The 16,041-nt window shown below is 44.9% G+C and overlaps 1 protein-coding gene across 6 annotated transcripts in view; it reads left to right on the top strand.

The window, feature by feature from the left end:
* The window catches only part of LOC310824276 (striatin-like), a 113,406-nt gene that overhangs the window by 81,928 nt on the left and 15,437 nt on the right, over positions 1-16,041 (top strand). For 4 of the 6 annotated variants that reach the window (XM_083697146.1, XM_083697144.1, XM_083697145.1 and 1 more), the window contains 3 exons: positions 8,440-8,623; positions 8,765-8,936; positions 11,607-11,720. In XM_083697146.1, coding sequence (XP_083553272.1) covers positions 8,440-8,623; positions 8,765-8,936; positions 11,607-11,720 — 470 coding nt within the window. The remainder of the gene's footprint in view (positions 1-8,439; positions 8,624-8,764; positions 8,937-11,606; positions 11,721-16,041) is intronic. The other 2 variants (XM_083697147.1, XM_083697148.1) reach the window with 2 other exon arrangements.

Genomic DNA, 16,041 nt, shown 5'->3' with positions numbered 1-16,041 from the left:
GGAAATAAGTATTTGATCCCCTACAAACCAGCAAGAATTCTGGCTCATACAGACCGGTTATATGCCCATGAGGCACACAGATTACTCCTGTCACTTTAAGAAAGTACTCCTAAGCTCTGCTTGTTATGGGTATAAAAGACACCTGTCAATAGAATCAATCTCTTCCATTCCAACCTCTCCACCACCATGGGCAAGACCAAAGAACATTCAAAGGACATCAGAGTAAGAGTTGTAGACCTGCACAAGGCTGGAATGGGCTACAAGACCATCAGCAAGAAGCTTGGTGAGAAGGAGACAACTGTTGGTGCAATTATTAGAAAATGGAAGAAATACAAAATAACCATCAATCACCCTCGGCCTGGAGCTCCATGCAAGATCTCGCCTTGTGGGGTAAGGATGATCATGAGAAGGGTGAGGGATCAGCCCAGAACTACACGGGAAGAGCTTGGTAATGATCTCAAGGCAGCTGGGACCACAGTCACCAAGAAAACCATTGGTAACACACTACACTGTAACGGATTGAAATCCTGCAGTGCCCGCAAGGTCCCCCTGCTCAAGAAGGCACATGTACAGGCCCATCTGAAGTTTGCCAATGAACACTTAAATGATTCAGAGAAGGCTTGGGAGAAGGTGATGTGGTCAGATGAGACCAAAATTGAACTCTTTGGCATAAATTCGACTCTTCGTGTTTGGAGGGAGAGAAATGCTGAATGCTACAATCCCAAGAACACCATCCCCACCGTCAAACACGGAGGTGGAAACATTATGCTTTGGGGTTGTTTTTCTGCTAAGGGTACAGGACGACTTCACTGCATTGAGGGGCCAATGGACGGGGCCATGTACCGTAAGATCTTGGACGAGAACCTCCTTCCCTCAGCCAGAGCACTGAGGATGGGTCGTGGATGGGTCTTCCAGCATGACAATGACCCAAAACATACGGCCAAGTCAACAAAGGAGTGGCTCAAGAAGAAGCACACTAAGGTCATGGAGTGGCCTAGCTAGTCTCCAGACCTTAATCCTATAGAAAAGTTGTGGAGGGAGCTGAAGCTTCGAGTTGCCAAGCAAAAGCCTTGAAACCTTCAGGATTTGGAGAGGATCTGTAAAGAGGAGTGGACCAAAATCCCTCCTGAGATGTGTGCAAACCTGGTGACCAACTACAAGAAACATCTGACTTCTGTGCTTGCCAACAAGGGTTTCTCCACCAAGTACCAAGTCATGTTTTGCTTGGGGATCAAATACTTATTTCCTTCGATCAAATTCAAATTAATTTATAACTTTATATAATATGTTTTTCTGGACTTTTTTTGTTGATATTCTGTGTCTATTTGTTAAAACAAAAGTACCATAAAAATTATAGACCGCTCATTTCTTTGTAATCGGGCAAACTAACAAAATCAGCAGGGGATCAAATAATTATTTCCCCCACTGTAGGTATTCAGACCCTATGCTATGCCACTCTTAAAATGAGCTAAAATGCAAAAATGTCATCAAGAAATCACTCAATAAGTTTAATTGAGTACATCTTAATGCAAGGATAATAGTTCATGTCATTTTGGAATTAATATCTTTGTTTTTATAGGGTCTCTGATTTGCATAGGATCAATTACACACTGTGTAGATTAGGGTGTCACGACCAACTCAGCAAATTTCATAATTTTCTCTTGATCCTGACAAACTCCCCAGTCCCTGCCAGTGACAAACATACCCATAACTTGATGCAGCTACCACTATTCTTCACACAAGAGATGGTGCAGAAACTGCATTGCATGTGCTGGATTTGCACCAAACTTAATGCTTTGTAGTAAAACCAACTAAACACATTTCCACAGTTTTGTTCCTCTCCATTTGCTCAGTTTGTAATGACAACCTGATTCAAGATTCAAGATTCAAGATTTCTTTATTTGTCACGTGCATACAAGTATACAGTGAAATGCAAAAGTGACAGTGCCACAGAGTAGTGCAACAACACAATAAGTTTTAAAATACAATAAAATAAAAATAGAAGTACTAAAAAATATACAGTATGGACAGTATAAACAGTATAAACAATATGAACAGTATAGCCAGTAAGCAATATAAATAGCAGATGGATGATTCACACAGTGTGTAATGGATTCCTATGCAAATCAGAGACCCTATACAAATATATTAATTCCACAATGATATGAACTATTATCCTTGCATTACGATGGACTCAATTCAACTTATTGAGTGATTTGTTGATGGCATTTTTGCATTTTGGCTAATTTTAAGAGTGTCATTTTAAGAAAATAACTAATTTCGAGGGTTGTTGTATAGGAGACAGACAGTTATTTAAAGTTGTGTGCTTCTATTGAGTGAAACCTAGAACCTAGAGAGATGGAACCAGAGAGAAAAAGAATACGTTCTGAAGCATGGACACATTTTGCCCAGTTACATAAGCACGGTAACTTCCCAGTTATAAGAAGCACTTTCGCTGCCCAGTTAATGCATACACAATGTTGTTCCACACAAATGTTTTCCCTCTTTATTTCAATCTTGGAAAGTCTCATCATTATTTTTATTCAAACATAAATAATAATTATACTCCAATGGCCCAACTACTACAGTTCTGTCTCCGCACTATAGCGTGTGGGACATAATCATGAATAATAATTTGGCTGCTCTAAATTATTTTGACCAGCAGTTGCCACTAGTGTACACTGTTGTTCAAAGCCTTGACTAATGAACCTATTTTCGACACAATTGACTGGAAAGCTTCAATGCATCAGAAAGCTTTGTTTCCCCATCACAACTAGTTCAGATGCACACTCTCAGATATTAACATTGTTTTGGTATAGACACAGAATTCAAAAGTGATAGTGCCCTCCATAACTTATTTTAGCTCTTTACTCCAACAGTTTGGATTTGAAATCAAACAGTCACTATGCTATGGGGTTAAAGTAGAGATGCTCAGCTTTAATGCAATGTTTTTCATTATTTTTTTATTTTTTTATTTTTTTTGGGTTAGAGTTCACCATTTGGAAAGTACAACACTGTTTAAACATAGTCCCCTTATTTCAGGCCTCCAAAAGTATTAAAAAAAATAAGCATATGATGTCCAAATAAAGTACTCATGGTTTGCATTTGGGATTGAGTGGTGAAGCCTGTTCTCCAGTCTAAGTAAGTTAATTTAATCTTGTTTAAAGTCAGTGTGTTGCTGGTAGTTTTGCTGTATTTTGCTGTGGCTATCCTGCCTTAAGCTCTGGGACCTAGTTTCTGTTGAAAGCTATCTGTTTGAAGCCACTTGCTTTCAATCTCCAGTGGGAGGGCCTGAAACTGTTCTGCAAGGTATTTTAACTCTTGCTCACCTTGGACCAGGACAAAAACATTTGGGATTGAGTGGTGAAATCTGTCTGGTCGTACACTGATCGTTTGGTGGAAGGGGCTGCTACCCTGCTCGTCATCAGTAATTACAGAATCTGCATTTCTATCATGACGGTCAAAGAGCGACAGCCTCCTGACACAAAGACAAAGGAGTCAATCTGTGGAGTCCATCGAGGAAGGCCAAACTACTAAGTATTCTTATTGTATTTTATTATTTTTTCACTACTCTGAGTCTATTGAGCGCTACCTACATCTTGTATTGCCCACAAACCCTCTCTCTCTATTCCGGCAAATATCACAATGTGCTTTCTCCCCATTCCTGTTATTTCATCCCTCAGGAGGACAAATCGACACAACACCTCCCCTCGCAACCGTTCCAATCGAATCTACTCACCATGCTCAACTGACCACGACCTCACTGTCGCGGGAGGACTTTGGAACTGCCAGTCAGCGGTCCGGAAAGCAGAGGCTATCTCAGCTTACGCCTGCTTCATGTCCCTCCACTTCCTTGCCCTCACAGAGACATGGATTACACCGGAAAACACAGCTACTCCGGCAGCCCTCTCTGATGCCTTCTCCTTCTCTCATTCCCCTAGACTCTCTGGTCGAGGGGGAGACACAGGACTTCTCATCTCACCTAAGTGGTCACATAGTGTCTTTCCTCTGTCACACCTGTCCATATCCACATTTGAATTCCATGCTGTTTCTGTCACCTCCCCTGTCAAACTTCACATTGTCGTTATCTATCGTCCACCAGGTCAGCTTGGCCACTTCTTAGATGAGATGGATGTCCTTCGCAGCTTCTTCCCTGAGGACGGTAGACCGCTCTCACGCCTGGATGACTTCAACGTCCAGTCAGAGAAGCTTCACTCATCTGGAATGCTTGACCTTCTCTCCTCCTTCGGCCTTACCCTGTCCCACTCTCCTCTGACTCATAAGGCGGGCAATCAGCTCGACCTTGTCTTCACCAGATCCTCCCATACCTCCAACCTTACTGTTACCCCTCTTCCAGTTTCTGATCATCATTTTGTATCCTTCTCTCTTCCCCTCAAATCCACCCCCTCCCAGTCACTCTCTACCCACACAGTATCCTCTCGTCGACACAGTAAACCACCTGATCCTTCTCTCCATCCTCTCAGAACTGGGCATCTCTGGCTCTGCACTCTCCTGGTTTGCATCCTACCAGGTGACGTGGAGGGGATCGCTGTCCTCTCCACGAGCCCTCACCACTGGGGTCCCCCAGGGTTTCTCCTACCACTGCTACGCAAATGACACTCAACTCTTTCTCTCTTTCCCCCCTTCTGACTCACAGGTGGCAACACCCTCTCCAAGACTTCTCCATCACTGTAGAGAACTCTGTGACCTCCTCCCAGACAGCCAAGAACCTTGGGGTGATCCTTGACAACCACTTATCCTGTGCGGCAAATATCACAGCCACAGCAGGCTCCTGTAGATTCTTCCTCTACAACATCAGAAGGATACGTCCATTCCTCACCAGAGAAGCAGCACAACTCTTAGTCCAAACAGTTGTGATCTCTCGCCTTGACGACTGCAACGCACTCTTGGCCGGGCTCCCCGCCTCCGCCATCAGGCCTCTGCAGCTCATCCAGAATGCTGCCGCCCGTCTGGTGTTCAATATCCCCAAATACACCCCCCTCCTTCGCACCCTTCACTGGCTCCCGGTAGCAGCTCACATCAGATTCAAGACCCTGGTGCTCGCCTACCGGGCGGCAAAGGGAACAGCCCCTCCCTACTTGCAAGCAATGGTCAGCCCCCAAACCCCTGCCCGATCACTTCGCCTGGCACCGCCGCCTCTACGTGGATGCAGCAGCCGCGCTACTCGGTCACGGTTTTTCACTGTCCTTGCGCCCCGCTGGTGGAACGAGCTTCCCGCTGCTGTCATGACTACAGAGTCACTTCCTATCTTCCGCCGTAGATTGAAGACCCATCTCTTCAGGCTACATCTTAACTGTCCCTCCTAAAGACCTCTTCATCCCCACTACCCCCCTGTACAAGTTTCTCTACTGTAAATAATAAAAACAAATTTTAAAAAATAAATTAATCCTTCTTTCTTCTTGCATTGTGACTGCCAACAGCCCCTGGTCCTAGCATAGATTTTTTTTTCATGATGACTGATGTATAGATGATGTACTTGCTGTAAGTCGCTTTGGACAAAGGCGTCTGCTAGATGTCAAAAATGTAATGTAAAATTTAGTGTTTGGGTGACAATCCTTTGCCTACAATAACTGCCTGAAGTCTGAGACCCATTGACCCTACCAGACGCTGGATATATTCTCTGGTGATGCTCTGCCAGGCCTGCACTGCAGCCATCTTCAGTTTTTTGTCTCAAATCAAGTCTTTTTGCCTCAAATCTTATCAGGAAGTGAAATGCATGTTCAATTGGATTAAAATCTGAAGATTGACTTGACCAGTCAAGAACTTTCCGGTTTTTGTCACTGACGACATTCACTAGTTGCTATGGCAGTATGTTTGGGGTCATTGTCTTACTGTATGATGAAGTGCCATCCATTGAATTTGGAGGCATTTGCTTGTATTCAAGCAGACAACATGTTTCTGTACACTTCAGTAGCAGCAGTAACATCAATTAAGACAGGTTAGGCAGTACTTGTGGCAGCTATAAATGCCCAAACCATACCACCCCCTCCACCATTTTTCACAGATGAGGTGGTATGCTGTGAATCTTGGGCAGATCCTTTTTTCTCCAAACTTTCCTCTTGCAATCACTCTGGTACATGATAATATTCATCTTATCTTTCTACAAGACCGTTTTCCAGACCTCTGCAGGCTTTTTAGGTACTTTTTAGCAAACTGGAACCTAACCATCATTTTTGAGGATCATTAGTGGTTTGCACCTTGCAGTGAATCCTCTGTAGTTCGGCTGGCGACGTATTCTGCGGATTGCAGTCTCTGACACATTCACGCCTACCTCCTGGAGGGTGTTCTTGATCAGTGGAACAGTTGTTTTTCTTAATTATGGTGAGCATTGTTCGGTCATCCACTGTAGAAATCTTCCTTGGCCTACCAGCCCGTTTTGCGATTGCTGAGCTCACCAGTGCTTTCTTTCTTTTTTAATGATGTTACAAACTGTTGATTTTGGGAAGTCTAAGGTTTTGGCTATGTTTCTGATAGATATTTCTGATATTTCAGCCTCATAATGGCTTCCTTGACTTCATTGACATCTCTTTGGTCCTCATGTTGTCAGACAGCAATAGCAGACTCCAAATGCGAAGCCTAGAATCAATACTAGACACTGACGGCTCTCTTACGCCTGCACAAATGATGTGACGGAACACACCTGACTAACCAGAAACACCTGTCAAGCCAATTTTCTCTACTTTAACCTCATAGTAATTGTTTGATTTCAAATCCAAACTGTTGGAGTATAAAACTAAAAGAAGACAACAAGCTTCCTCTTTCCAATACTTATGGAGTACTGTTGTCTAACCACAGTACATCGACATTAAAACGTTTTTCTCCCTTCGTGCTCGATGACCAAGCTATCTTTTTCTATACCCGCACCTTAAACATAAACTGTGCACCAACACACTATACAACAAACAATGGACCAACTGTAGAGGGTCAACAACCCATGCACTTATACAACAAAACTGGGGAAAACATTTTTTCTCTTGTGAGCTCAAAGACCGCCGAATACCTGGGGAAAACCAATTTCCTGTGCGGGTGCACCCCTTAAGGAAGCCTTTTTTCCTTTTACATTGGAACACCATCCCGTGCATGCACACCCTTAACCTCGGAGACAACCCGCCTCCGTAGATCTCTCTGTCTCAAACTCTCTCAGATAAGGTTTTTTTCGAGCAAACCTTTGATAATGGATTTTTCTCAGGGACAGAAACTTGTGCACAGTTCAATAATAAAGACGCTCCTTTAGGTCAGTGTGGCCTGTGGTGGATGTCTAGGTTTTACCACTCTGTACTTCAGCTCTTCGGAGGTGAGATTCAAGAAATGAAGTCCTGAGTAGCCACAATATCTGAGTCCGGTATTTATTGCTTGCAAACAAGAGACAGGAGCCCAACAGCAGCCCAGCGTAAATCCGGGGGTCTGTTTAGCGCGAGTCTCGAGGCGATTATCAGGGTTGTCTTTTATACAGATGAAACATAATGGTCGGCGCCGCCAAGGCTATCACCGGCAAGTTTGTGCTCATGTGAGAGGGGGCGGGAGACAAGAAACAATGGGGAGACTTTCTTACTGATTAGTCAGCGTTCAACATTTCACACTTATCCACCTTCCTGTCGGCAAGATGGGTCTGTTCCTTTGTTTTCGCTCTCCCCCACTACTCCCTCCGAAACCACAGCTATCCATATGATAATTATACAGTGTTTCTCAGAACAATGGCTCTAGAACTTTAGAGGTGTGGCAAGAGAAAATGTAATCACAGTATTTACACAAGTTGTATCAGTCATATGAAAGTGTATATCCTTCAAACAGTTCTATCAATGTATTTTCCATAACAGGCCTTGCACCTAAATCAGCGCGTTCTCGCCAACAGATAGAGCATGGCGCCATCTTGACTATTTTGATTCGTACCATTACTGCATAGGCATTCTAGTTTTACACAAAATCATAAAAGACTATGATACTGATCATAACAGAATCATTGAACAGTGTATGACTGAACAAAATATAATCATAATGACAGATATACTGATTGAAGCAGATTGTTGTATGGCTATATTGATGAGAATATAATAAATGACAGATGCGAAATCTGTCTCTCCTCACAGTTCAACAGTATGTATGTATGCATGATAGCACAGATGGAGATGCTTATTTGGTTTCAGAAATGAAACAACGTACTCTGTGTTTGAACTGAGTCCCACATAGCTGAAGAACACTGAATTGGGATTCCAAAATGAAAAGGGCATGATCATACACATCCACATTGATATGCCACTAATGCAGTCCATTCTACTAATGCCATCCATTCTGGCTTATACAGGGATCAGCTATCATCATTTTCCATGTCTGTGATAATGGGCCTGCTCACTGGTGGCCCCTTCTGAGTAGAAATGTCATGTTGCTCTCTGTTTGATTCGGTCTGCTTTCATCATGTAGGGTCATTGGCTCAGTCTCTCACCATGGATACAAACATTGTGTGATTGTGTCTGAAAGGAAAACAGAGCTCAGTGAATCCAGCGCTATATTGGAGGCCTTCAAGTTAATTGAAAGTGCAGCAGCAGAGTTCAGTGATGATGAGGAAAGTGAGGGGACGGACCGAACCATCATGGAAACAGGGACGGTAAGAACCTCATGCACAGACGCACACTATGGTCCACATCAATCACTTACACCTACAATTCTATCCCACTTTTCATACTGATTATTATGAGCACCCATACCCTGCTGTTGCAGTAATAAGGACCCTCTGTCTGTTCCCCAGATCATAAGGCAGAAACCATCATCGTCATCATCACCAACCATATCTCCCCGTATGGACACCAGTGAAGACCCAGACACAGAGGAGGCCATGAAGGGCTTTGATTTCCTGTCCAGCCCTGATGACATGGACACCTCGCCAGACTCCCGGAGTGCAGGGGACGGCACAGACTGGGGTGAGTAAGGGGAAACACTGCTCAGTGAGAGATGGGGAACAGACAGTTTTTGAAGAAGTAATACATGGGGACCAGGGAGAGGATAGGCAACAGTGGTATGGTGTGACAGACTATGACAGGTTGTTCCTTTTACAATATACAGTTTTAATTTCAGATTCCACCTATTTCTTTTTTGATTTTTTTTTTTTTTTTTTTACACAATGTGCCACACTGACCATGAAGTAATTTCATATTTGTCAAAGCCATTTAATAGTTGCTATTTTCTTTAATTTATTTTCTTTGCAGTCAATTTCTGTAATTTGTTTACAGATTGCAGATTGTTTACAGCAGGGGTGGGCAAACTTTTTGGCTCAGGGGCCACATTTGGTCTTGAATACCAGGTGGGGGGGACCACATTTTATTTATTTTTTCGAAATACTTGATGTTACATTGCATTCAACACACAGTGCTCTATGTACCTCAATTTCAAATTTATTAAACCAAAAATATTTTTGCATGTGCACTGATGTTCAAGTGAATCACATTTCCAAAGGACTGGCTCTCAAGAGACCTATTTTCACACAATGTCCCTCCATTTAAAGTCCTGTTTTTTTAACAATGACATTAGTATCAATACATACAAAATACAGAACAATAGGCTATCACTTTCATATTTTACAGTACATCAGTGCCTTATCTCAAGTTATAATGCACATTATTTGTGTTACAGTCAACCAATACTCTTAATCACAGTTATTTTTTTTGTCCTACTACTTTCAGTAACATTTTCATGTAACATTTACTATTTTCATTTCCAGTGCATTTTATCAGGAAAAGGTATTCTTGGCATCACTAACAGTGCATTAAATACTCTCCTTTGACTTAACCAGCGAACGTTTGAATGATAAAGTAAGTCACCATGCTCTGCATCAGTGTCCTTTAACAGTTGAATGAATCTACGGTGATTGAGTCCTCTAGCTCTGACAAAATTTACCTGTTTCACAACCACTCTAAGAACATGCTCCAGTCCAAGTACAGATTTCCACAAAGCCTCTTGGTGGATAATGCAGTGCAAGAAAGTTACCTCAGCGTTTAGCGACACCTCTCTCACTTTGTCCTAAATTCTCTTCAAAAGGCCCACGTTTTTGCCCGTAAGATTTGGAGAACCATCTGTAGTGACATTTACCAATTTATCCCATGACAAATTATGTTGTTCGAGGCAAGCAGAAACGCTATTGAATAAGTCTTGTCCCTTATAATGATTCCATGGAAAGAAATGCATCTGTAATTTCAAAGTTCTTGTTTATCCCTCTGATAAAGACAAGAAGTTGTGCAGTGTCCTTAATGTCCGTACTATCGTCCAGCGCAAGTGAAAAATACTCGAAGTCTGTCACTTTCCTCTCCAACTGGGAACTAAGATCTTGATTGATTAATTCCACCGTCCGTGTAACTGTTCTCCGTGACAGGCTAATATTCTCAAAATTAGCTTTACTGTCCGGGCTGACCAGGCTAGCAGCCTCCACCATGCATTCACCCAAAATGCACCCTCTGAAAAAGGCTTGCTATGCTTTGCGATTTTGTGAGACAGCATCGCCTTAGTTGAGTTTTCTTGAACGGTGGATTGTTGAACGAATATGTTCTGGCGGGCCATACCACTTTAGATACAACAGATGAAAAAAAAAGTATTTCGTGCTCCATTCGATTTTGAAAACACGACAAAACACTTTTCGTTTTTTGGAAAGGCTCATTTTCGGACTTCGTCCACACACTGTAGGATTGAGCAGGAACAGGCAGGGGCTCCTACTTCTACTGCCATCTACAGGAATTATGCTGTACTGAAAGATGAAATTCAAAAATTCGCCTTTACAGCATGTCACCTCATACTGTGCTGCTGAAACTAATTAGGGTATAACAGAATCAAATGTATTGTTTTGGTTAAAAGATCCGGGTTGACTTGATTCTCTTCCTGACAGTATGTAATGACATGAGTCCCACAAGTCTTCTACTTTAAACTAAGAAAACTGGTCTGGATGCAATATTGGGCAGTTACTTTGTTTTGTTTTGGTATGGTTTGTTGAGAATGTTCAAGCCAGAAAGAACCCATTTTAAGGAATTCCTTAGTGTTCTTTAGGGTTTCAACATGAGAATGAGCTAGTATTTCAATATGCGTGTAAGGATATGCACATGGCTTGAAATGTATTATTTGTGTTTAATTTGATCCCCCAAATGTTCATCCATTAAAGTAGTATAGATGAATGTGTCAGACAAAGGAACACCCCAGTTTGAAGAAGTCCCTTCACTGGTAATGGCCAAGAGTAAAAGAGTAATCTCCACAGTGACTGGTCCATCTCATGTTTGGCCTCTGTGCTACTCATGGGCAGGGTTCAACTCAGGACTGATGTCATTGGCAGGTGGTCTCTCTCTTCCTTTAAAATAGGGATGTCCGCCTCCAGTGCTAGAGACCTACTCTCCTTGGGGGTTTCGACCTCCCTTTGAACTCCCTTTTAAATATTTTAATGATCTCAGGGCTCAGTTAAAAGACATGACCAATTGAGTTTGGCTAGATCTTTGGTGGAGAAACCTCCAGGAGAATAGCAGCCTGAGACCAGGTCTTGCATCTTGCCTGGCCAATGGCCACATCCAGGGCTGCACCTGAACAGCCTCTCGGCCTGATTTTGTCCCCCTGTGTAGAGAAGGACGAGCAGTGTCCCATCTCTGAGGCCTGGGACGTGGTGGACCAGGGCTTGATAACCAAACTCAAGGAGCAGTACAGAAAGGAGCGCAAGGGGAAAAAGGGGGTGAAGAGTAAGTCCACTCAGGCATTGCTGCCTCCCTTGCCCCTCTCTATAGAGTTTGAGAAATTATATGAAAGCCTCAAATCAAGAACAAACATCTTTGCCCTCTTTCTCATCTCTTACTTTAGCCACTCCTTATTTCTCCCACTATAGCTCTCCTCAATTCTGTCTGTGTCCTACAAAAAAGTGGTGTGTCTGTACTGCACAACCTGTGTTTTGTTCTGTTATTTCCTTCAAATCTTTGTTCTCATTGTTTCTTCATTGCATGCTTCTCTCTCCCTGACATTGTTGTGTCTTTCGTTATGCTATCAAGGCCATATTTAAGCTGTATTTTATCAATTCATGGACGTTGGATATTTGCTCTTTTCTCTACTCCATTCTGAACGATCTCCTGTCAGGTCTTACACTAGTCCAGAGATACATTTTTTCACTGCTATATTGGTGGTATTGTCCTATCATCATCATCTGCGTCACCATTACATATGCCAAAGTTATGTGTAGTTTGTTGTCCTAGGTTGATTCCAGTAAAAGCATTTACTGGATCTGGTCTAACAGGAATCAAACACTAACTGACATGATCACCCTCTTATGGTTGAGTTTTATTGAAGTGAATATACAGCACTTGGACTACCTCTATATTAGATCCACAATTCAGAGAAGCTCAGTGTTCACTGGCATTTACTCTCCAAAGACCTTGGTTGGGGGTATCTTGGCAGGTGCGGCTTCCTTGTGGTCTCAGGTCTACCACCCTGCCAGCTGTATTAGACTCCCATCCTCCCAACCCCTCTAACCCTCTACTCGTGGAGACACATTCCCCAACACTCATCCTATATCATATGCCTCTTTTTCTTTCCCTTCAGTTTCAACTAACATGGACTCTCAACTGCTGTCAGTCTATAATTTTTCTTTTTTTCTCTCTACAGCTTATTGTTTAGTTTTGTTTTTACGTTCTTACTCCTTTCCTCTTATTGTTTTATTTCCACTTTGCACTGTCTGATAAATCTGCTTTTCATAATACAGTGCCTTCGGAAACTATTCAGACCCCTTCACCTTTTCCACATTTTGTTGTGTTATAGACTAAATTTAAAATGAATTAAAAATAATTTACCGTCAATCCACACACAATACCCCAGAATGACAAAGCAAAAACAAGTTTTTTTAAATTTCAGTTATTAAAGTTTTTTTTATTAAAAATTTAAGTTATTAAAATTGAAATACAGAAATACCTCATGTACATAAGTATTCAGACCCTTTGCTATGACACTCTTAAAATTAGCTAAAATACTAAAAGAAATGTCATCAACAAGTCACTCAATAAGTTGAATTGAGTCCATTTTAATGCAAGGATAATAGTTCATGTAATTTTGGAATTAATATCTTTGTTTTTATAGGGTCTCTGGTTTGCATAGGAATCAATCAATTAATAACCCTGTAACAAAGTCCGTTTATACACAGAGGCAGACGCAGTATCTCGATAAGGGAATTGGTCCCGTTTATTCATAAAGTATTCCGCTGGCACTGTTTGGCTTTCCAGCCTCGTCCAAAGTCTCTCTCTCTCCCGTCTCAGTTCTCGGCTCTCCTCGCCTCGCCTTGCCTTCTCCAGCTTAGCTCCCCTACTGAAATGGCAGAAGCACACACATCTTAAACATTCGCCGACGAGACTTAATTCGCAGCAGGTGTGCAACAAAAGTCTCGCCGACACAACCCCGGCCACGGTCCTGTAGCTCCCTCTACAGGCCGAACGCTGCATGTCCCCCCACATACCCCCACCGCCCGACACAGGCCGGGGAACCGACGGCCGACGACCTACTCCCCCCCCCCCTGCACGGGAGAGGAAGTCTGCCACGACCATCTGCGCCCCCGGTCTGTGCACGACGGAAAAGTTGAAGGGCTGCAACGCGAGGTACCACCGGGTGATCCTCGCGTTTACATCCTTCATGCGGTGGAGCCACTGGAGGGGGGCATGGTCGGAGTAGAGGGTGAAGGCGCGACCCAGCAGGTAGTAGCGGAGGGTGCCGACCGCCCACTTGATGGCCAGGCACTCCTTCTCCACGGTGCTGTACCGGCCCTCCCTCTCCGACAGCTTGCGGCTCAGGTACAGCACCGGCCGGTCGGCCCCCTCCACGCGCTGGGTCAGCACTGCTCCCAGCCCTCTATCCGACGCGTCCGTCTGTAGGGAGAAAGGGAGGTTAAAATCAGGCGCATACAGGACCGTTTCTCCACAAAGAGCCCCCTTAAGGGCCTCGAACGACCCCTGGCACTGGCCCGACCATTGGACCGGATCCGGGGCACCCTTTCGGGTGAGGTCCGTCAAGGGACTGGCCAGCTCTGAAAACCCTGGTACGAACTGGCGGTAATATCCCGCCAGCCCCAGGAAGGCCCTCACCTCCTTCTTTGTCTTGGGCCGGGGAGAGGCGGCGATGGCCGCAGTCTTTTCAATCTGCGGTCGCACCTCCCCCCGTCCCAAGTGGTACCCCAGATACCGGATCTCCCTCCGCCCGATCACGCACTTTTTCGGGTTGGCCGTTAGCCCCGCCTGCCTCAGGGACCGCAGAACAGCAGCCACACTCCGCACATGCTGCGGCCAGGTGTCACTGTGAATGACAATGTCATCTAGGTAGGCCGCAGCATAGGCGGCGTGCGGCCGCAGAATACGGTCCATGAGGCGCTGAAAAGTGGCTGGGGCTCCGAACAACCCGAAAGGGAGCACGGTGAACTGAAATAACCCGAGCGGAGTGGAGAATGCCGTTTTCTCCCGGGACACCGGCGAGAGTGGAATCTGCCAGTATCCCTTCGTGCAATCCAATGTCGTGAAGTACCTGGCCGTACCAAGCCGGTCCAAGAGCTCGTCGACCCGGGGAATCGGATATGCATCGAACTTGGAGACCGCATTAACCCGTCTATAATCCACACAGAACCGTATAGCCCCATCTGGCTTGTTGACAAGCACGATGGGGCTACACCAATCACTGCGGGACTCCTCGACCACACCCAGCTCCAGCATAGCTTCCAACTCCGTGCACACAACGTTTCGTTAGGGACGCGTGCGCACCGTTAAACCCGGCTGCGTTTCTATATGGTGGTCGATGAGCGTAGTCCGACCGGGCAGGGGAGAGAACACGTCAGCGAACTTAAGCTGCAAATCTGCAACGTCCGCGGCCTGGCTAGCAGAGAGATGGTTATCAATATCGACCGGAGTGCTAACTTTCGATTTTGGGACTTCCGGACCGAACTCCTCTCTCTCCGGAATTACCGTAGCCAGAGCAACCGTGACCCCGTCGTTCCATTTTTTTAGGACATTGACGTGATACACCTGCAAGCTATCCCCCCGGTCCGAGCGTACAACCTCATAATCCACGTCCCCCATGCGACGTGTGACCACAAACGGCCCTTGCCACTTCGCGAGTAATTTCGTGCTGGAGGTGGGTAACAGTACGAGCACCTTGTCTCCCGGTGTAAACTCTCGTAGGGTAGTCCCCCTGTCATACAGGCGTTTCTGACGCTCCTGGGCTTGCAGCAAATGCTCACGTGAGATAGCCCCTAAGGCGTGGAGCTTTGTGCGCAAGTCGAGGACGTACTGGATCTCGCTCTTACTGTCGCTAGACCCTTCCTCCCAATTTTCTTTAAGCAGGTCTAGGACACCCCGGGGCTTACGCCTGTAGAGTAATTCAAACGGGGAAAACCCGGTGGAAGCTTGGGGAACTTCCCGCACCGCAAACAACAGGGGATCTAGCCATTTAAGCCAATTCCGACTATCCTCGTGGACAAACTTCCGGATCATTGACTTCAAGGTCCGATTGAACCGCTCACAAAGGCCGTCAGTGGCCGGGTGGTAAACACTGTTTCGAATCGCCTTGATGTTCAACAAGCCATACAGTTCCTTGAGGGTGCGTGACATAAAATTAGTGCCCTGATCGGTGAGAATCTCTTTCGGGATTCCCACGCGGGAGATGACTTGAAACAATGCTTGCGCTACACTCCTGGCAGAGATATTGCGCAGAGGTATTGCCTCGGGGTATCGGGTTCTCGACCAATGGTAAGGGCTGCAAGGGGGCCCGTGGAATGGCCGGGGGATTTACTAACTGACATTCCCGACAGGAAGCGCACCACCTACGCACCTCTGCCCGAATCCCCGGCCAATAAAATCGAGCCATTATACGGTGCAGTGTTTTGTCATACCCTAGATGGCCCGCCATGGGGTTGAAATGAGCCGCCTGGAAGACCATTTCGCGGCGGCTGCGGGGAACCAGCAACTGGGTTACTTCCTCCTGACTATGTGAGTCACGACTTACTCGATATAACCTGTCGCGGATAATCGCAAAATAGGGGTG

The sequence above is a fragment of the Argentina silus genome, assembly GCF_951799395.1.
Source record: "Argentina silus genome assembly, chromosome: Y".
NCBI classification, from domain to species: Eukaryota; Metazoa; Chordata; class Actinopteri; order Argentiniformes; family Argentinidae; genus Argentina; species Argentina silus.
Note: the sequence above shows the minus strand (reverse complement) of the source record. Positions and strands in the feature narration are given on the sequence as shown.